Source organism: Eurytemora carolleeae, unplaced genomic scaffold (genome assembly GCF_000591075.1).
Source record: "Eurytemora carolleeae unplaced genomic scaffold, Eaff_2.0 scaffold452, whole genome shotgun sequence".
NCBI classification, from domain to species: Eukaryota; Metazoa; Arthropoda; class Copepoda; order Calanoida; family Temoridae; genus Eurytemora; species Eurytemora carolleeae.
The window spans coordinates 1-21,133 of NW_019396341.1; the positions used below are offsets into that span (position 1 = coordinate 1).

General features: G+C 33.9%; 3 protein-coding genes across 18 annotated transcripts; all 3 read right to left on the reverse strand.

Moving 5' to 3' along the window:
• Positions 1–1,358: 1,358 nt before the first annotated feature.
• Positions 1,359–3,601, reverse strand: LOC111701305 (uncharacterized; the record flags this gene model as incomplete). The annotated part of the gene is given in 6 exon segments (XM_023472525.1): positions 1,359–1,412; positions 1,662–1,743; positions 2,070–2,145; positions 2,197–2,309; positions 2,704–2,849; positions 3,501–3,601. Coding segments are annotated over 6 exon segments (567 nt in total), but the record flags the coding sequence as incomplete, so codon positions are not given.
• LOC111701304 (centrosomal protein of 41 kDa) lies at positions 3,596–12,346 on the reverse strand. 14 transcript variants are annotated; one of them, XM_023472522.1, is made up of 10 exons: positions 12,181–12,346; positions 11,137–11,202; positions 10,917–11,053; positions 10,493–10,588; positions 8,917–9,088; positions 8,397–8,501; positions 5,720–5,824; positions 5,427–5,519; positions 4,748–4,985; positions 3,596–4,396 (listed from the first exon to the last, which is right to left on the reverse strand). In XM_023472522.1, exons 1-9 carry the CDS (start codon positions 12,294–12,296, stop codon positions 4,799–4,801), a joined length of 1,077 nt encoding a protein of 358 aa, XP_023328290.1. In that variant the 5' UTR covers positions 12,297–12,346; the 3' UTR covers positions 3,596–4,396; positions 4,748–4,798. The 14 variants fall into 14 exon arrangements, with proteins under 14 accessions (XP_023328290.1, XP_023328288.1, XP_023328282.1 ...); XM_023472520.1 differs by having other exon boundaries at positions 3,596–4,406; XM_023472514.1 differs by having other exon boundaries at positions 3,596–4,457.
• Positions 12,347–12,424: 78 nt separating this feature from the next.
• LOC111701307 (uncharacterized aarF domain-containing protein kinase 5) lies at positions 12,425–21,030 on the reverse strand. Of its 3 annotated transcripts, XM_023472529.1 has the most exons (12): positions 20,735–21,030; positions 20,498–20,550; positions 19,925–19,993; positions 19,320–19,378; positions 19,038–19,266; positions 18,419–18,973; positions 18,263–18,359; positions 17,693–17,771; positions 17,363–17,472; positions 16,187–16,295; positions 12,791–13,022; positions 12,425–12,621 (listed from the first exon to the last, which is right to left on the reverse strand). In XM_023472529.1, the coding sequence occupies exons 1-11, from the start codon at positions 20,809–20,811 to the stop codon at positions 12,807–12,809; spliced, it is 1,653 nt and encodes a 550-aa protein (XP_023328297.1). In that variant the 5' UTR covers positions 20,812–21,030; the 3' UTR covers positions 12,425–12,621; positions 12,791–12,806. The 3 variants fall into 3 exon arrangements, with proteins under 3 accessions (XP_023328297.1, XP_023328296.1, XP_023328298.1); XM_023472528.1 differs by having other exon boundaries at positions 12,425–13,022; XM_023472530.1 differs by lacking the exon at positions 19,925–19,993 and having other exon boundaries at positions 12,425–13,022.
• Between the last annotated feature and the right edge of the window lie 103 nt (positions 21,031–21,133).

The window sequence follows — 21,133 nt, forward strand, 5'->3', positions numbered from 1 at the left end:
ACATAGACTTCATGAACGCAGCGTAGCTCGCGTAACAAAAGATTTTAATATTATATTATTTAGGTTTTTTGATCGCTCAAAAACTTATAATTCCAGATGAGCGCATATGAAAAATTGGCTTTAAAAATGGCAGGCTGGTCATTCTGCGGATAAAATATCAAGAAAAGGTGGGATATTTTCACACAGTCTAACTGGTCGGATTTATGGATTTAGTAAATAGCTCCTCTAGTTTTGATTTTACTTCCAGTCTGAAAAACATGTCTATTTGGTTGCCTGATTCTCTCTTCAGAAATAAAGAATTTTAATGTAACATAAAATTTTCTTCAGTTTAAACGATTGATTATAATACAGTACAGTGCATGCAGTACAGTACAGTGCATGCAGTACAGTACAACTACTTTCTTAAAGTACCTATTATTCAGAATATCCTCGTCCCTTAAAGTGCACTTTTGTCCTAAAGTCTGCACATTTGTCTTAGCGTTCATTTTTGTTATTTAACCCCAGTCGTTGATGCAAATGTTCTCTTCAAGTTTATTTTACACGACATAAAAAATGTGCGGAACACATATCTAAGAACCTGTGTTTGAGCGGAAAGTAAGTTCCAAGGAAAAGGAACGGTTCCCTGGTTCAAATCCTGATTAGGAATAGTTATTCGGGATTTCGTCACGATTAAATTATACTCGTGCACGAACACCAGATTGGACTTCATGTAATAATTTTCAAATACAGTTATTTCATGAAAATAAGTCAATTCAACAATAAGACATTTATGAATAAGTTAATTCAACAATAAGACATTTTTAAATAAACCAATTCAATTATACATAATATGACATTTTTAAATAAACCAATTCAATTATACATAATATGACATTTTTAAATAAACCAATCCAATTATACATAATATGACATTTATGAATAAGTCAATTCAACAAGTCATTACCAATATTTTTTTTTAAAGATAGGTCATTTCATAGATAAACCAATTAACATTTAAGCAAAGATCAAAGATAAGTTATTTAAAATGTTTAATCATGTCCAGATAGGCAATTCCATGAGTCTAGTCAATTAAATCGTAAATAATTTAAAGTTTGGTCATTTCAAAGATTGTTTAACACAAATATTTATTTCTAGCTAAAACATCTCAAAGATAAGCCAATTAAATTGAAACATCATTTACAGTTTGATCATTTTAAAGATAAGTCAAAATGAGAAGGAAATTTGAATAATCAAGACCAAAAAAAAAGACCTTTCACAAAAAAATAGTAATTAATCCTCTTTTTCGAGTTCTACAATTCTTTGACATCCTTGTTAAGAACGTTTTTAAGAAAGATGGCTTAACTATTATTTTAATTTACCTTAATACTAGAGGACTGGCTGTTGTTAGATAGAGTTTCCGAAAGCTTTCGAACCTGTCCGACACCAGTTTATTTTATTTATATTATCCAAAGATGAAAAGGGATAGATAAAGGAATGAGAGAATTATGTAAATTAAAGAAGGATGTGGGAAGTAGTCCAATGTTGTAGACCTTCAATATTCCAAATATTTTCAGTAAGATTAAGCCGTCAAACAAAAGCCGGGATTTAAAAATAAGAGTTAGTGGCATATAATTACTAATGAGTTTATTTAATTAAAAAACTAGATAAAAATAAATCTCTGCCTTGTTGTGAACACTAGCGACAATATCGTAGAGAGGTAAAGACTGCTGCAGCAAACTCTCTGTACTATTACCTTTCTTCTCCCTTTATTACAAAATAATGCTAATGTTACAATAAAGGTCAGAATAATAATGATAAAAATGATGGCGATGATGATGATGATCATATTAATCATAACACAATGACGAGAAACGTGATTATGGTATTGTTGATGATAAGAATGTTCATGATGATCTTGACCAATGATCATCATGATTATTATAATGATGTTAAAACTATAAATATGGTTATTAACAATTTTTATGTTAACGGTAATAAAAATCATTAAGATTATAATGATAATGATCATGTTGATTATAAATATTAAGTGATCATGATATGAAAATGAGGTCCATCATGATCTGCCTGACCTGAAAGTTTTAGCTTCTATTACTCCATCCTCGCTCCACTGTGACATGTAGTTTAGACGACGCCTGGTTGGTTTTTCTAAAAAAAATAATTTTACATGTGATAAAAAGGCTAAAAGTTAGTTGCTACCTCCTGGCGACTGTGATGGTTTGTATGACTGTTTATACATTTGTGGGACAGAGGATTTCTTTTCTCTCTCAACTGTTAAACATGATCCCAGAGGCGTCATCTTTATGTTTGACCTAAAATAAAATAAAGATTGCAGTGTTTAAATTTAAATTATTTTCAAAACGATAAAATTTTAAATTTTATTTCTGGTCTAATTTTTCATATTTTAATTTTCATAAACCTTTCCTGGGGTCATGTAAGATGCCACAACAAATTTGAGCCGTTTGAAGTTTGATAGATACAAATATAGACACACACAAACAAACAAGCAAAGTATATATAAAGTATGATGCGTACAATACACGCAATTAATTGTAAGAATAATAAGGTTTTCTAAAACAATTTGCTGTAGTAAACTTGACGTTAGTTATTGGGTTTTCCGAGAAAATAACATTGTTTAATTTCTAATTTATTTAATTTATTTTCTCTTTATTTTATTCATAAAGTTTAGTCTAGTTTATTTACTACCTCTTTGTAACCTCTGGTGAGAGTTCTATGTTAAAGTTCCCTTTCTTTCTGAAGAGTTTCCTTCGGTAAGAGTTCTCCTGGTAGGTCTTTAATACCTCTGTACCCTCGAGACATCTGTAGCCGGGTAGGTCAGTCTCTCCTTCTACCTGGATATTCGCTATACAATAGACATATTTCCAAGTAGAAATAAGTGGATTATTTTTTTTTTGTATTTGATGTTGTTTTAAAACAAATAATTTTACCACTAACTAGAAAATCAAACAAAACCAAAAGGTTCTCGGTTCACTGCACAATTGCAGTGTATTGGTTTTTTTTTTTGGACTACTTGAAATCATAACTTGAGTAAACATTCGCCTTCCTTTTCCAAGGTTTCATTCTTTTAATCTTTTTAACCATATTGCCCAACAGACTCCCGGCCTTAACTCATTATCAGCCAAAGTTAGGTTAGTTTATTGGAAAACTTTTTTTTGACAATAAAAACAAGCCGGATTTTCAAGGGATGATAGTTGACTTCAATTATCATGGACACAATCTAGGGTAAACCGGATTAAAGATTGTCAGAATTATACTTATCCCGGGTCGTTTTCTTTAATACCTAACAAACCGCCTCCCATTATAACTAATTCCTTTCAAAACAATTTTACCTGACAGAACAGAACCCTTTTTAGATCTATATAGTTCTAAGCCCGTTTCTCCGATTGCATTGAGCAGTTACCATTGGAAAGAACAAGATTTTCTTGAGACAATGATTGCGGCATTTTTGTTTGAACCTGCGCATTCAAAATGGCGTAATGTACCTGGATATTACTGAGGAATGATATTGCCGCAATTTTTCTGCGGTTCTTCTCCAGCTTTTGTCGCCGTGAGGTGTATCTGCACGGACCCCTGTTCATTTCTGAAATATTTAATTGCAAAAGTTTTTATTTTTGTCTTTGTGATGGATCAGTCACGTGTTGTGTGGAACTTTACCAAGGACGGCACATGACAATATAGGACGGAACAAAAGATCACATTTTATGAGCTTCTTAGCTGAATTGTTAGAGAGAAGATTCTTTTTAAAATTATTATCAATAGCTGTGTACGATCTCAAATGGCAAAATAATTTTTTACTTTTTGAACATAGCTTACAAAAACATTTCAACTTATTCGCGAATTTTGATACTTTTGAGATATTATAAAACAGGATTGTCATTGTACATTACAATTGATAAATAACTATTTTTAAATTCATCACAATTTAGAGATCTTTGATTGGTTGATTAACTTGACTACAAAACACTAAATAAACAAAAAGATGATTCAACTAGTGTTGTACGATGTGCATTGTAAAATGTACATAGTACAATGAGAGTGGTGTACTGTATACTATATATAGTGTCTAAACTGTTCATATGTCAAAATTATGCACTGCACAAGGTTTCTACATAGACATACATTTTGTGGATTTTACTGTTATTAAAAGAGAATTCAAGCTTTCAAAACTGATTTCTATTCCATATAATTTGATCATTCACTGGATTTCATTCATGAAACACATTTTGATTAATTTAAAGGAATTTTACATTTGGTAAAACTGCAAGTGCGCAGTGCACCCCCCACCCGTATCCTGTACACAGACCACAGTAGAATGAGAAATCATAGATTTAGATTTTCCTGGTATGTAAACAGTGGGGATAAATTAAAAAATTAAAAACTTTAAGGGACTGTACGCGTGATTTCATGTGACCCTCCGTTTAAAGCAAGCTGGCAACCTCCTATTAACAGCGGCGCCCTTAAAAGCTTTGCACTGATAAAGTATGCATTAGTTATCAATGTTTACAATTTCGAAAACCGATTATTTTCAATTTTAGTTGCTCTACAAAGTGACTTGAGCATTTCTGGCATTTCTTCTGCAGGAACATATAAATCATTTTTAGAATAAAACAATGATTAACATAAAAACGACAATATCTTCCATATTATTGATCAGATAAAGGTTTCCAGGACACCGTTTGGGCATGTTTGCAGTGAGGGTCCCAATAAATTACGCTTACAACGCCTTTACAAAAACATTGAATAATAACTAAAATATTTCTATCCGTTTGATTTTGTAAATCTAAAGAAACCGGTTTAGCTTCTTCCCGAGCGCAGTTGAGGTTCGAACCGGAGCATCAAATATCATTCTTCGGTTCATGTTTCCCCGATCCAATGTACTGCTCATCCCGGAGCTATGAACTCGGTCCAGGCTGAGACTCCGGTAACTAGTTCCTACACTTCGTCTGCTTCCCATTCTTCCGGTCAACCTAAATACCGTGGTTTAAAGGGACTGAGCATGATTTTTAATGTTAAAAAAATGTTCCAAACATGAGTTAAAACTTTTTTATTTTAGAGCATATTCCAGAATTTAGAAATTCAACTTAAGAAGAATTATTAAAGGCTTGATTCATGGATTCACCAATTCGGTATAATTAAGTGATTTAACTATTTGATAATAGGCGCTATACATTATTTATGATTGTGATTCTGGCACTCTTATAAAAAGAGAATTTCAAAAATTTACATTGTAAAAATTAAATAAAGGGTGTTTATTAAAAACAATGCAAATTTTTATTTTTTGGGGGCTAAATATTAATATATAATAAAGTATATTAATTTGAAATTGATGAACCTGCTACCTACTACTGGAGGAGCTAAATATTAATATTTAATAAAGTATATTTATTTGAAATTGATGAACTTCCTACCTACTACTGAAGGAGCTGGAACCCTTCACAATATTCTCTTCAAGAAGTTTTTCTAGAACCATTATATCTCCTTCCTCTATACCTTTCAGGTCCCTGATATATTAACCATTTCATTCATTCATCCTTATATTCATCCTTTCATCCTTTCATTTATTCATCTATTCACCCTTTCATCTATTAACCTATTAATCCATTCTATTCATCTATTCATCTTTCCATTCATCCTTTCCATCATTTCCCTATTCATCGTCTCAATAATCCCTTTGTTTTTTTATTAATCGGTTTATTGTTACCTATCTGACACTAATGACTCTGGATATCTAAGGGTAGCTACTCTAAGCCCTCCACTCAATAAGAACACATTATCGTATCCTCTCTGAGTTAGAGTAGTGGCACACCTTAAACAAACAAGAGTATAATCATCGACAAAGCGAAGTCGTGTTCCTCTAAGCCTAAGAGCTGGGCCGTAACTATCGGAAAGGGGGCACACAAATTTAAGGTAAAATAAGTGATATTAGCTTTGTTTACCCTGTTTACCTTGTACACTCCACCCTCTGTAAAAACTTTTAGTTAATAGGCCTGTTTGTCTAAGAGCTTCATTTTACAAGTAATGTTCATTAAACAATCAAACTGAACGACCCTTGATTCTGGGAGTTCCCAAAATGGGGTTTGCTTTTTTGTATTTCTGTATTACCATAGGTGTGAAGAATTTCTTAACATCTAATATGTTTGTATTATTTCATGATAAATTAAGGTAGCTTCCATTTTGGAAAGCTACTGAGCTATTCCTGTCTTTTATACAATCTTAGAGTTCAGCCATAGACTGCTGATTAAAGATGAATATAAAGGGATTGTAAACGTAATTTCAAGTGACACTCCATGCAAAGACGACAGTGTCCGATTCACAATTGTACCCTTGAAACCTTTGTCTGGTCAATAGTGCGGAAGATATTCTATTAGTATTAAAGTATGATAATTCCTTGGATAGATTAATATTATGATTTATTTGTCGAACACATAAAATTGGTTCAGATATTAGATTAGAGATTATACATGACTTAATTTCAACTAGAAAGTCAAGGCGCTTCGCGCCCTTCTTTCTAGCCTTAGAGGGCGCTTCGCGCCCATCTTCTAAATTAGTTGTGAACATGTTCTCTTTGTGTACATCGTAAAACAAAACAAAAATAATTCGCGGATTTTCACAAAACATTTCGCGGATTTTCAAAATTTAAAAAATTTAATGACGATCGAATTTTGATGGAGACAAATATTTGAAATTTTGATGATTCATAAACCTTCCCTGGGGTCCCTAGATGTCCCACAAAAAATTTGGGCCCGATCGGTTCAGCAGTTTTGACGTTTATTGGATACAAACAGACAAACAAACAAACAGACAGACAAGCCAAATTTATATATAGATTAATACAAAAGTTGTGAACTAACAACTTTAATTCTTCTCTGATGTCGTCTTCTTCACAGTCCCAGAGCTGTAACAGGAGATGCTGCAGACATTCAATTCAATATTATCTTCTTTTTGACTGCTGAGCGGCCCACATTCTTCAAAGATGGCTCTTGGCGGGCAGTTTAGTGTTTAGTATATCTAGAGAGCATTAGTCAGAGATATTTGAAATGTTGCTTCCAAAATCTTACTGTAGAGAATATGCAGATATCGATCCAACTTCCCATATCAGTGGATTCCAACTATGCAAAATAGACTGGGCAAACTTGGCAAATCTTCTCAGCAAGAGAACTTTCACAGAGTTGAACTCTGCAGAAAAATTCTTCACAAAATATGTATGTATAGGCTGTGGCAAATTCCAGCAAACCTTAACTGTAGTATTCCAAGATCGGTAGGTTTGATAGGCATACTCACTGTAAAGGTTCCAAATATTGCTTCCATAAAAGGAACAACAATAAGTTTGCACAACAGATAACTTTTGCAGTGGTAAACATTCCAAAGCATGTATAGACACCAGGGGGGTTGATAGTTCTCTACCTGTGTCTGCAGTTAGCTGTACTGTACACTCACATCTGTTTACTAATATTGATTTACTATAGGTTAGTCCTGAATCTCCTTGAAATAAACAAATATGCAGTACGCTCTCTGTATAGTTTCTGGCCTGTACAATTAGTAAAGAATTAGCGTACATCATCACTCTATACACTATAACCTCGTTGATAGACACAGACTTTATTCTAAATATATTTCAGTTCAAGTGTCCTCAGACATAGTCTTTGACCTATCCAACGAATGCTCACACTCTCCATCATTCACGGAAACCAAATTGCTAAACTATTTTCATTTTTAAATATTATTACTGAAATATCACTTTTTTCCATTTAACTTGTTTCCATCAAAACCTTTTGTGGTTTATTCTTTCTCATCCGTTTAAATACCTAGAATGGCCATCCTTCAGTTTGGTGAGTTAGTAATTAACTCGTTTCCAATGAAAAATTGACATATTTTGATTTAATCTTTAATAAAGTATTTGGTTCTTTCTTCCCAAACATTTATTAAAATAAATTTGAAATAAATTTTAAAAATAAAATAAAACACATGACAAAAATTATATAACAGAAAAAAAATTGATTCTTTCAGTTATACACATATTCAAAACATGGAGGTCGGAACACATTGGCATTTTTGTGATTCCTATATGTTTCCCTGCAGTAGAAATGTACAAGTCATTTTTGTAAGGAAACCACAATTGAAAATAAACAGTTTTCAAATTTATAACTTTATATATGTATAATTCATTCTACTATCAGACAAAGCTTTTAAGGGTACCGTTTTAAATCGGTCATTGTAATCATTGCTATGGAGGGTCACTTGAAATTATGCTTACTGTCCCTTTAAGGTCATCTCTATATTAACCTTTTCTTCCTGGATACACTGTATTTTCTACCCTTAAAGATTCCATATCTCAGTATCAAAAAGATATTAGAAAGAAAAGTCTTTACAAAACCCACCTGCTGGCAATACTCTCATCATCATCGTAAAGAACAATTACAGCATTCTTCTTATTCTTCAGCCGAAGCATCTCTCTGGTTTCGTAATCAAATGCTCGGTTTAACCTGGAACATTAAACGGTTAACATTATATTTCCTTCAGTTCCTTGAAAGCAGTTTTCAAAACCAACTTTCTGCAGAAGTTGGAACTTCTATGTTGTAAATCTCGGGATCATGCATTTATCTCCGTCTTTTGGATACCATCATTACTAATGGAATCTATTTAAAAAAGATTGAAAATTGAAAGTTGCTGAAAGGAAATCTGGAGAAAAATCATAAAAGTATTTTTTACATTAAAATTAATTGGAGAGAAACAAGATTTTTGTTTCATAAATCGAATCAAATCAAATTAAATCAAATCAAATCAAATCAAATCAAATCAAATCAAATCAAATCAAATCAAACCGAATCAAACCAAATCAAACCAAACCAAACCAAATTAAAGTAAATCAATCTAAATCTAATCAAATCAAGTTCTAACCTAATGGCTGGATAGTTGACCGCTAGGCTGATGTGAGATCTGGAGAAAAGATCAGTATCCCGGAGATCCAGGAGGAGGAAGGGACGGATCGGAGTCTCCTCCGGTATGACCGGAGACGTTCTATCCATTTCTCCGACCCCCATAGTTACACTAGTTACAGATCTAGCAGTTCCTTTTCACGGGGTTGGATATTATTTTAGAGTCTATTCTTTAATAAAATATTGGTAACATTCAGGGACTGCAAGCCTAATATTTGATACACTAAGGGACTGCAAGCATAATATTAGATACACTGAGGGACTGCAAGCCTAATATTAGATACACTGAGGGACTGCAAGCCTAATATTAGATACATTAAGGGACTGCAAGCCTAATATTTGATACACTAAGGGACTGCAAGCATAATATCAGATACACTGAGGGACTGCAAGCCTAATATTAGATACATTAAGGGACTGCAAGCCTAATATTAGATACAGTAGGGGACTGCAAGCCTAATATTAGATACATTAAGAGACTGCAAGCCTAATATTAGATACATTCAGGGACTGCAAGCCTAATATTAGATACATTAAGGGACTGCAAGCCTAATATTAGATACATTAAAGGACTGCAAGCCTAATATTAGATACATTAAGGGACTACAAGCCTAATATTAGATACATTAAGGGACTGCAAACCCAATATTAGATACATTAAGGGACTGTAAGCCTAATATTAGATACATTAAGGAACTGCAAGCCTAATATTAGATACATTAAGGGACTGCAAGCCTAATATTAGATACATTAAGGGTTGCAAGCGAAATATTAGATACATTAAGGGACTGCAAGCCTAATATAAGATACAATAAGGGACTGCAAGCCTAATATTAGGTACATTTAGGGACTGAAAGCCTAATATTAGATACATTCAGGGACTGCAAGCCTAATATTTAGATACAAGAAGGGACTGCAAGCATAATATTAGATACATTAAGGGACTGCAAGCCTATATTAGATACATTAAGGGACTGCAAGCATAATATTAGATACATTAAGGGACTGCAAGCCTAATATTTGATACATTAAGGGACTGCAAGCCTAATATTAGATACATTAAGGGACTGCAAGCCTAATATTAGGTACATTAAGGGACTGCAAGCCTAATATTAGATACATTAAGGGACTGCAAGCCTATATTAGATACATTAAGGGACTGCAAGCCTAATATCAAGTGACCTCTCATGCAAAGTTGCAAATGCCCTGATTCAAATCGGTACCAATGCTGTACCTGATAAAATATGATTTAGATATCAATGTTTATAGTTTTAAAAATCTGATTATTTTCAGTTGTGGTTTCTCTACAAAAGTGACTTGCACATTTCTACTGAAGGAAAACGTACAGGAATTATCATGATTATTAAAACCTAGAAAACAGACAATATCTTCCACATCATTCATCAGATAAAGGTTTTAAGGATACCGTTTTAAATCGGGCATTATCATAATTGCATGAAGGGTCACTTGAAATTACGCTTCTAGTTCAATAATGTAAAATTTAAAAAAATATTTGTAAAAATATTCAAAACCCCTGCCTTTTCTACTGGAAGGTTTGGATTTCTCCGGATTGAACTGGCTTCTGATTAATGTATCTATATCAGGATCTTCTTCAACCTTATTCTCTGTATCCTCTAAAATCAATTAACTCTAGTTTTGCATTAAAATTAGTTTCCAATATTTTCAAATCTCTTAAAATAACACATTTTTTTCAATCGGAGACATTGACCACAAAGTGTGCTGATTTGGCATTGAATGACCATTATATCTAAGCATATGAAAACATATTTTCTAGTTTATCCTCAAATTTATTTACAGGACGGATACAAATGTGATTAAAGTTCCACAACTTTTAATGGATCTTAATCAATATACTTATTTCATCCAAAATGCTCAGAACTTTTAATTTGTTGAATTAATTTAATTTAATCTAAATAAAGTTCGGCGTTTCCTGTTCCATACCTTCACTATCACTGGAGTAGTCTGGTATCTTAGTGAGAGTTTCATCTCCAGTTACTCCAGGTACTCCAGGATACAGCTGGTGTTCAAGCTTACAAACTTCTATCATTAAACTCACCAAATTGTTGATGGTTATCCGCCTGTAGAAAAAATACCGAATTAGTTTTGAAATTTTTTTGTATTATTTTTAAAAATCTATAAAATATCTAATCAAATATTTTACCGAAAGATTTCGTCATTTCGAAATTTGTAAAATTGATGAATTTCGTCTAACTTTTCGAGCTCAGTTCTGAAAAATAAAATAGTTGTAAAAGTTTATGAATTGAGAAATATTTTTTAAAAGTGGATACTAAAACCCTCCATCCTTTTTCCAACGCTCTTTTTTTCAGAGATTAGACAATTTCCAACCCGGATTAGTATGTACACAGCACTATGTACTACAATAGTATGCGGGGCTGTCGAAAAGTTGCAAAACCAACTAATTTTTACCAAAGCAAGAGATCCTCTTTAACTAAATAAGCCCTATTTAATTTGAATTTTTTTAATTTGAATGCAAGGATCATAAGGGTGCCGTGACAAACTCCTGAAAGACAAACTCCGGAAAGACAAACTCCTGACGAGACAAACTCCTGACGAGACAAACTCCTGAAAGACAAACTCCTGAAATTATGAAATTTTTCTCTGAATGAAATTTGATAAAATTCATAAACTTTAGAAGAAAAATCCGCAAATATTCTAGAAAAAATTCTCAATCTTTAGTAATTTGAATATGCTTCTAGCAGCAAAGTATTACAATGATCAGAATAACCAGCAAATTTATTATTATTTATTTTTTATTATTTCGGGTTAGGTTAGGTTGAGACACTTTCTGGGCCGAGCGCTGCGGCTAGGACAGGCTAGTGGGCCGAGCGCTGCGGCCATGGGTTAGGGTAGTCAAGACACTCTCTGGACCGAGCGCTGCGGCTAGGACAGGCTAGAGGGCCGAGCGCTGCGGCCATGGGTTAGGTTAAGTGTTGACACTTTCTGGGCCGAGCGCTGCGGCTAGATTAAATATAAATTGTGAAACATTTTTTTAAATTTGATATTATGGAGTTTGTATTTCAGAATTTTTTATTTTCAGGAGTTTGTCTCGTCAGGAGTTTGTCTTTCAGGAGTTTGTCTTTTCAGGAGTTTGTCTTTCCGGAGTTTGTCTTTCAGGAGTTTGTCTTTCAGGAGTTTGTCACGGCGCCGATCATAAGAATGTATTAAGATTCAATCAGTTTAGTACCTGAGATTACTGCCTGTATTGACTACAGGTTCAACTGCACTGTATCTAGGATTAGGTTTAATTTTCCGATCCAGGGGAGATATTTTAGGCTTAGGTCTCATCCGTCGAACCTCCATTTTATTCTTCAGTACATTTCCATTTTCAGCCTGAAAATCAAATATATTTTCTATATTCATAACAATCGATAAATTTGAAATATATTTAAATAACTTACAGAGACATGTAATATCATAAAAATAAAATTATGATTCTGACTATTTTCAACAAATGAGCAATGAGCATTATGTAAATATTTTGTAATAAAAACAAAATTTCAAAACTAGAACTTTCTGGATGGAAGCATTATTTGGACTCAAGTAAATAATCATGCACTAGCCTTGGTTCAGTCTTACGCTAGAAATTAGTAAATCAACGAAAAGGAGATTATGTGAATCACGTTTTCTGAATAGAACTGAAAACTTGGATTTACAATTCCTATATCTTTGCAACCTGATGGCATGAGTCTTAGATATTTCAAACTTTAACTGTTTGATCAAATATAATATCAAAGGTCTAAAACACCAGGTTGCATGAGGATTTAAAAATTCGAGATGATGAAAGTGTTCAGTTCCTTTTGGTTAGAATTTCTATTTGTTCTCCAGGTCCTCCAATAGATCTGGTATATATCCTAGAGATAGAGCAACCCTAAACCCAATCTTCATGAACCCCATCTTGACCCAGTCCCAGGCCAGCCTGAGGTCGAACACGAGGATGGCGAGGTTACCCTTGAATCCTCCACTGTATCGACCACTTACTGCTACACGGGCCATCTCGCGATATCTCTCTACACCACTTCCATGATCCTAATTTAGAAATGCAAAATTATCATTACAAATCTGCAAAGAAATGGGGATCGCTAGATCAATACATGTATAGCTTATTGGATTTTACATAGATCCTTTATTTTAGAAATTATTATGGACAATAATTTTTGATTATTCCACGGGGTTTCTTTCAAAAAAAGTTAAGATAGATCAATTTGTTAGCAAACTATAGATTTGTAATTTGAATACTTTCTAAATAAAAGTATTTTAAGCACTGTGTTCCCTGCAGTTTCATGTTAATACTTTATTGTTACAATTTTACAAATTAAATTACTGTATACTGTATATCTTACAGGGTGTCCCAAAAAACACGGGAATTCAGTGACGAATTCGATATCGTCTTTGTTATGAATTAGCATTGTAATACCTAATTTCAACAGCCATAATATTATTATGTCTGCTAGAGTTTATTTTATGAAAAGGCTAAAAGACTATAAAGATGTGTCTATAATGTCTCCACAAGATAAACAGTGAAGACGGACAAGTTTACTCTGTTTGTATACTGCAATTTTCTTGTTTTACTAAGTACAACCTTATGCAGTCAAAACATAAACAAACAAAATGTGAACATAGCAGACGAAACTCTTACAGATTACAGCTTTCTCAGTAGGTATCACTATACTAAATCAAAGAATCATTTAAAAAGACGATATCGAATTCGTCACTGAATTCCCATGTTTATTGGGACACCCTGTATATGTGAATAAATATATAAATATATATATTATATAAGTATATCCATTACAATAAGGTTAGTAACGTCCAATGTGCATGATAGTTAAATGAACGTACAATGTGCCCGCTAATATCAGACTAACTGTGTAGTTCATGTTGTACAGGGTGTCCCAATAAACATGGAAAGTGAGCGAAGATTTTGAGATCGACTTTGTAAATGATGTTTTGATTTAGTATGGTGATGCCTGCTAGAAAAGCTGTAATCTGTAGATATTTCGTCTGCTAGAGTTAAGATCTTGTTTGCTTAGGTTTTGATTGCACACTGCTGTACTGATTAATTCCTGTGTACGTACAAACAAAAAATAGTTGTTCCTTATCACTGTTTATCTTTCCGTAATGATACAGAACATCATACAACGTTTTGCAGGATAACGAAACAGCTTTTTACCGTCTAAATAAAATTTACTTTAGCTGACGTTACTTTTTTATGACCATTTGAATTAGTAAGTAAAACGATTTCATTTTCGTTCCTTAGTTCCTATGTTTATTGGAACCCTCTGTAACATATAACTACAAAAAATCCCACTAATGTTTCAAGCCCTAAAAATGTTTTAACTTAAGTCATAATTAAAAACATTGCTACAAATTTAAATAAAAGATTTTTAAGTTACACACCTATTAACCCACATTTTAAATAAACTAATTTTTGGACTAAAATTTTTTTTTTAAGACGATACGAATTTTAATTGGCGTTCTATATTTGCTGTTTGGCAGCTTGAGACTATTATTCCCCATATTAGAAATATTAAGCTCAGAAATGTTTTTCCAGTTTTTAAAAACGAATTTTAGGAGTTAGAAGCAAGAGCTATCCCCAGCAGAGGTGTATTCAGGGGGGGGGGGGCTATTGGGGCTAAGTCCCCCCCTGGACCAGTGAAATCTATTAATTTCAGGGGGTTCTCATGCCCCAACGGGTGCTGAGCCCCCTCCGGAAAGAAAAAAATTTAAGCCCACCCTGGACAAATTCCTGAATACACTCCTGATCCCCAGTTTCAACCTAAATTTTTCTATCCCCCCACCCTCCCCCCTCAAGCCACCTCTGGCAGTTTATAGAAACTCTCTGTATTGCTATTAAACCCGAATGAATGTATTAGACAAGGAGAGAGAGAAGAGAAGATCAATAGAGAGAGGAAGAGAATATCAGGATATAGGAATATATCAGGAGTCCATAGGGGGAACTTAGAAATCAATAGGAAACTGACAGAGAATGGATAGATAGATAAATATACAGAAAAGAGATTATAGATATTAAAAGAAATATCCTTAATCTTTTTAATAAACGGAATCTATGATAAAATGTCTGAATTTATCTAATAAAAACTGTCTGTCCATTCATAGGTCGAAACTTTTGTGTGAACTGGCGCTAATCTACAACTAGCGCTAATCTACAACATTTGATTTCGATATTCACATTGAACCATTTAAATTTGATATAAATAAATGATTGATCTTTACTTTTAGTTAGCCATGCTGAGCTTTGACCATGGGATATCCAAATAAATTAATTCAATAATTTGGACGACAAGAAATACGGAATACTGCTTGAGAGTTCAAAACTCAAAAGTTTTTAACTCTGGCTTCATAAGCAAGGGTTTGCGTATTTTGAGATATAATGTTAGAGCCAAAAGTAAGTGGTTCAAATCGTACATTTCTTTTTCTATATTATGATTAAATCTTATTAAAAAACAATTTGAATTTTTGTCTTGAAGCTGAGACTTGAATTGGTGAAGTTCATTATCAAAATAAATCGTTCAACAGGTTAGATGATATAACCTCAAAATATCCCACTTTTTAAATTAGCTCATGCATAAGAAAACAATTGCTGATCTTTGTATCTTTTCGATAAACATTTAATTTTAAGACAGTTCCTCGGTAAATTATTTTTATTTTTATAAATAAGTGCTTTTTTTGTAGCAGACCTTAGACAGAACCTTTATCATCGGCCTTTATACATCCTAGTTCTATTTAGAATTAAGAAAGTAGTAAGTTATGGATTAAAAGTATCAGACAGAAAAACTTTTTTTTCAAAAAAAATTGGTTTTTAAACCACATTGAATAGAGTAATGATTATCCTAAGGTAGTTGGAACGAAACAACTAAAGATCAAATGCCGTATTGCAATTGTTACGAGAACAAGAATCCACTGTTTTCTGATTTTCATTGTTTTTTGTATTTGTTTTTTTTAGAAGATTAAACATAACTTTGCTCTCATGAAAGCATTTTCTCATTTTTTTCTTCAATTTATCCTTTACATTCTAAAAAAGGGAAATTTTCAGGGGGAAAGAGTGAAAATGTCATGGTTTTGTCCACGACATATTAAGAATTCCATGATATTATTTCGAACATGACGATATCTACCCCCCTCCACCCCCACCCCCACCAACACGTTTAAAAAAAATGTTTGACTCTAACCTTGATTATCGCTCTGATGGTGTTCAGGTTGCGCATGATGAGCATGAGCCTGGGTGGGATCCTCTGGAACACATCCAGCATCCTGTCATGGAAATCCCGGATACCGGCTCTACATTCAGCCTCAGCATTTAACTATACTCCTTGTCCTCCATTTCTTTCCCGCATAGACCTCTTTTATCTCGTCTTGTCCTCTTTTGTCCCTTATCTTATCCCTTCTGTCCTCTCCTGCCTTAAATGCCTATTAACAGTCTTGTCCTCTTTTGTCCTTTATCTTATACCTTCTCTTTAATGCCTATTAACCGTCTTGTCCTCTTTTGTCCTTTATCTTATACCTTCTGTCCTCTCCTGTCTTTAATGCCTATTAACCGTCTTGTCCTCTTTTGTCCTTTATCTTATACCTTCTGTCGTCTCTTGTCTTTAATGCCAATTGCCATCATGTCCTACTGGCAATTGTCATGTCCAGCTTGGTCTTTCATCTTCCGTCCTGTCCAGCTTGGTCTTTCATCTACTGTCCTGTCCAGCTTGGTCTTTAATCTTCCGTCCTGTATAGCTTGTTTTTTTATCTTCCGTCCTGTATAGCTTTGTCTTAAATCTTCCGTCCTGTCCACCTTGGTCTTTCATCTTCCGTCCTGTCCACCTTGGTCTTTTATCTTCCGTTCTTTATAGCTCTGTTTTAAATCTTCCGTCCTGTCCACCTCGGTCTTTTATCTTCCGTCATGTCCAGCTTGGTCTTTAATCTCCCGTCCTGTTTAGCTTTGTTTTAAATCTTCCGTCCTGTCCACCTTGGTCTTTCATCTTCCGTCCTGTCCACCTTGGTCTTTCATCTTCCGTCCTGTATAGCTTGGTCTTTTACCTTCCAACCTGTCAAGCTTGGTCTTTAACCTTCCGTCCTGTATAGCTAGGTCTTGTCCTGTCTAGCTTGGTATTTCATCTTCCATCCTGCCCAGCTTGGTTTTTTATCTTCCGTCCTGTCTAGCTTTGTCTTTAATCTTCCGTTCTGTATAGCATGTTTTTTTATCCTCCGTCCTGTCTAGCTTGGTATTTCATCCTCCGTCCTGTCTAGCTTGTCTTTCATGTTTTTCATCTTCCGTCCTGTCGAGCATGAGGCGCTCTGTAAATAACTTTATGTCCAGCAATAGAAAGTTAATAATTTTTTTTCAGCAAATATTGAAGTTCCTTAGTTTCTCCTTCTCATCCTCCGGAAGTTTATTAAACTCTTTCCGGTTAAACTTTTTAGGACCTTGCTTATTCATAAACTGGGCCAACACATCCTTCTCCAGATCCTCCTAAAAATACAAAATTGCTTATTTTAAAAATCCCGGAATTTTGTGAAAATTGAATCCTTATCTATCTTATCCTACTTTCTTTACTGAGTTTTAAGGTCTCACTCATATGCCAGTTTTTGTTTATCATTTCACTCTCTATCACTCTATTTCTCTTTATTTTCTTGCTTTATTGTATTCTAATAATTTTATTGATAGTTCTGATGCATGATGCCTGCTATACCTGGGTAGGTTTCACATAACGTTGTGTCAGTGCCATAGCAAACAGTCGGTAATCATCTACATTCAACTCTTTGCAGTACCTTAACATCACTAACTTAACAACAAATTGTTTTAGAACTATTTATGCATGGGTCAGAACTTACTTGGATGGAATAATCTTGGTTAATCTTGAACGCTTGACCTTGTTATCCATTTTGGACACTTTTAAATTTAAAGATACATGCTCGATGCTTAAATTGAAGCTATCCCTGCAGGAGTATGACGAGGAATTAAATTAATCCGAAGGTTTGCATGAACAAAGCTTGATCCCCAGATTCACAATACAAAAGTTCTCACTTCAGACACAATTATATAAAAAAGTTTTGAGTTCTGATAAGATAAATTCTTCGTTCCGAACCAGAACAGAGCATTAACATTAGAAACTCGTAAAAATAAAATAATATATATTTGGAGTTGTAATTGAACATTGAACATCGATTTCGATAAGAACTAAGAAATCATAGAAAGATGTAAGAGGGAACCCGACATAGAAATCTTTCTTGAATAGTTTTCATTAAACACTACAACAAACCTTCTCATCTCCTGGTGATTATCTTCAACTACAGCAACCCATAAGCCACACAGAGATGATCTTATATTTGGAGGTAAGTATTCATACAATCCATGATCTAGAACATCAAATATGGACTTCCTAATCAATTCTCAAAATATATTATCTTTTCTTTACCTAGTAGTACTATTTGGGGTTTATTTTGTACTTTCCGCACCATCAGGTTTCCAGGATGCGGGTCAGCATGAACAAATCCAGCGTGGAAAATTTGTTCGGAAAAAATCCGCAAAATTTTTTTGTCAATATCTGTTAAAGACATTCCGTTTTCTAGGATTTTGTCACGATCACTAATTTTTATTCCATCGATAAATTCTGTTGTTAGCACCCTATGGCTTGTCAGACTTTCGTGAACTTTAGGCACATAGAGATAATCAAATTTTACTAATTCTTTTGCACATTGTTGAGAATTTTTTGCCTCCTTTAAAAAATCAAGTTCATTTTCTAGAGTTCCCTTTAGTTCCCCCATCACCCACTTGAAGGCAAACTTGGGGTGCATTATCTGAATAGAGTCTAAAACACAGTCCATTGTGGTAACATCACTGAGAAACCGGTCTCTTAAGTCTATGTACTGTACTTTAACAGCGACATCTTGGTTTTCTAAAGTTTTGGCGCGAAAAACCTGAGCTAAACTTGCCGCGGCAATAGGAACAGCACTAAACTCCGCAAACAATTCTAATAGAAACAACAATAAAATTTCGAAAAGTCTGTTATCAATGGGCGTAAAAGGTTGACTAACCTTCTTTAGGTTTGCCAAAGTCCTGGAGTATAATGGTATCAACCTCGTCCTGTAAGGTTCTCTTCAGTGCCTTGTCCTGCAGTACCTTCAAGGTCTCCAGGTACTCCTTGGGTAGAACATGGTTCATGCTGACTAACCCCTGACCAAACTTGATGTACAAACCTCCATTTGCCAAACATATGTCAAGAATTCGCTGGGCTGACCGACTGTGAACAATTGAGATCTGATCCTAGAAGTTGGCACATGAAACATAAATAAGAGGTTTCGTGAATAAAAACCTACCTGGTATTCTTCAGATTGATCATCTAGTCCCCACAGTGAGTATTTGTAATCCAACCCAACTACAAAACCAGCTTTATCCTCCATGTTCTCAATAAAACTTGAATTCTTCCCATTCCTATCCTTCAACCTCTTATATCTCTCCTACCACTTTCGCCCTTTATCTACACCCATTTTTCATTTATTCCTCAAATCAAATTAGTCTCTAAATGCGCCCTATTCTTGGCTACTTCAAAAACCCAATTGGCCAACTAAATTAGGTCTGAAGTGAGACTTTATAGATTGTTATAGATTCTTATTTTAGGGATAAATAAGAATGTCTTAAATAATCAATTAAATTGTTTTACAGACAACTTGAAAATCTAAAGCAGGTTTCTTGTCAAAATATCTCGTTTTTTCTTCATATGTAATCCTATTATCCTATCAATAATCTTTTTTTGCCGAGGTTTTCTCGCACTTTTCACAATAACTTTAATTCCTAGAATCAATTCTCTAACAGTCTATGTTAAAAAATCCACTTCTCATATCTTCTTCTCTTTTGTCACAAAACTCTAGTCTTAGCAACCCTCCCCCCTGCTCTTATTAGTTCGGATTATACTGGTTTTAACCTAAAACACCCTTGGTAAGTGTCCTGCCGAACCTGAGTAACCCTCCCTGCAGTACAACTGGTAAACTCTCTAAATAAACCGAGTTTAAAGTTTGTGTACAACAAAAAGTGTCATTAAATGCACTGCAGACGAAATTTTAAGTGAACCAAGCTGTTTAAAGTGCCGTTAGATTTAAAATCCAAGTTTATCCCAGTTGAGAATATATTATTTACAATTGTGATTTCTCTCTAACTTTTGAGGATTGTTGCATTATGAAAAAGAAATTGTCAACATCTAACACTTTTTCAGATAGAAATCGACAATAGTTCCTTCATTGCTGACCTAATTAGTGGTTAATGTGTACATTCCACTCTTTAAATAGTTCCTTCATTGCTGATCTGATTAGGGGTTAAAGGGTACATTCCACTCTTTAAATAGTTCCTTCATTGCTGTTCTGATTAGGGGTTAAAGGGTACATTCCACTCTTTAAATGAAGGGTCAATTGAAATTACGTTTACGGTTTTGGAGTAACCAAAATGAATTTATTAACGACCAGATAACTGAAAAATCTTGTAAACTTTTTATTTAAAATACCTAAAATTGCTCTGCTGCATGATCTTTGATCTTCCGTGGCGACCAACGTGTACCTAAAAAAATCCACAAAATGTTTTAACTCTAAATTAAGATTTAAGGCACTAATCGGAAAATTAAAAAAAAATTAATCATTAAAAAAAAGGCTAGTATAAAAATTTTCTTAGGTTTTATGAGTATTTTGGCAGTAAATCTTTGGAGATGATCTTAAATGAAATGGGATGCTCTGTCTGTACTTGCCAAAGCCCAGCTGCGGTGGGTGGAGCAACAGTAGATGTGAGAGCTGCTCCCTTCAGCATCCTCTTAAACAACATCATCTTCCTCTATTAACTCCCTTCTAATAATCCGTTTTAACTTTCACTTCATCACTTCAGTTGCCAAATATCGTTTTTCTTTTCTGAAAAATAAACATTTACTGTGCCATTGCATTAACGCTAAGCAAACAAGTATTTTGACAAAGCCGCATAACATTCCATTTGTTCTTTAAAAAGATTAAAACTTTGAGTATAGTAATTACAATTAATTCATACATGCATAAATTTCAAGTGGTAACTTATTTTTACTTTAAATATCAAAAGTATATTTTTGAAAAAATCATTAGAGTTTAATACTGTAGGTACTGTAGGTTAATAACATTTG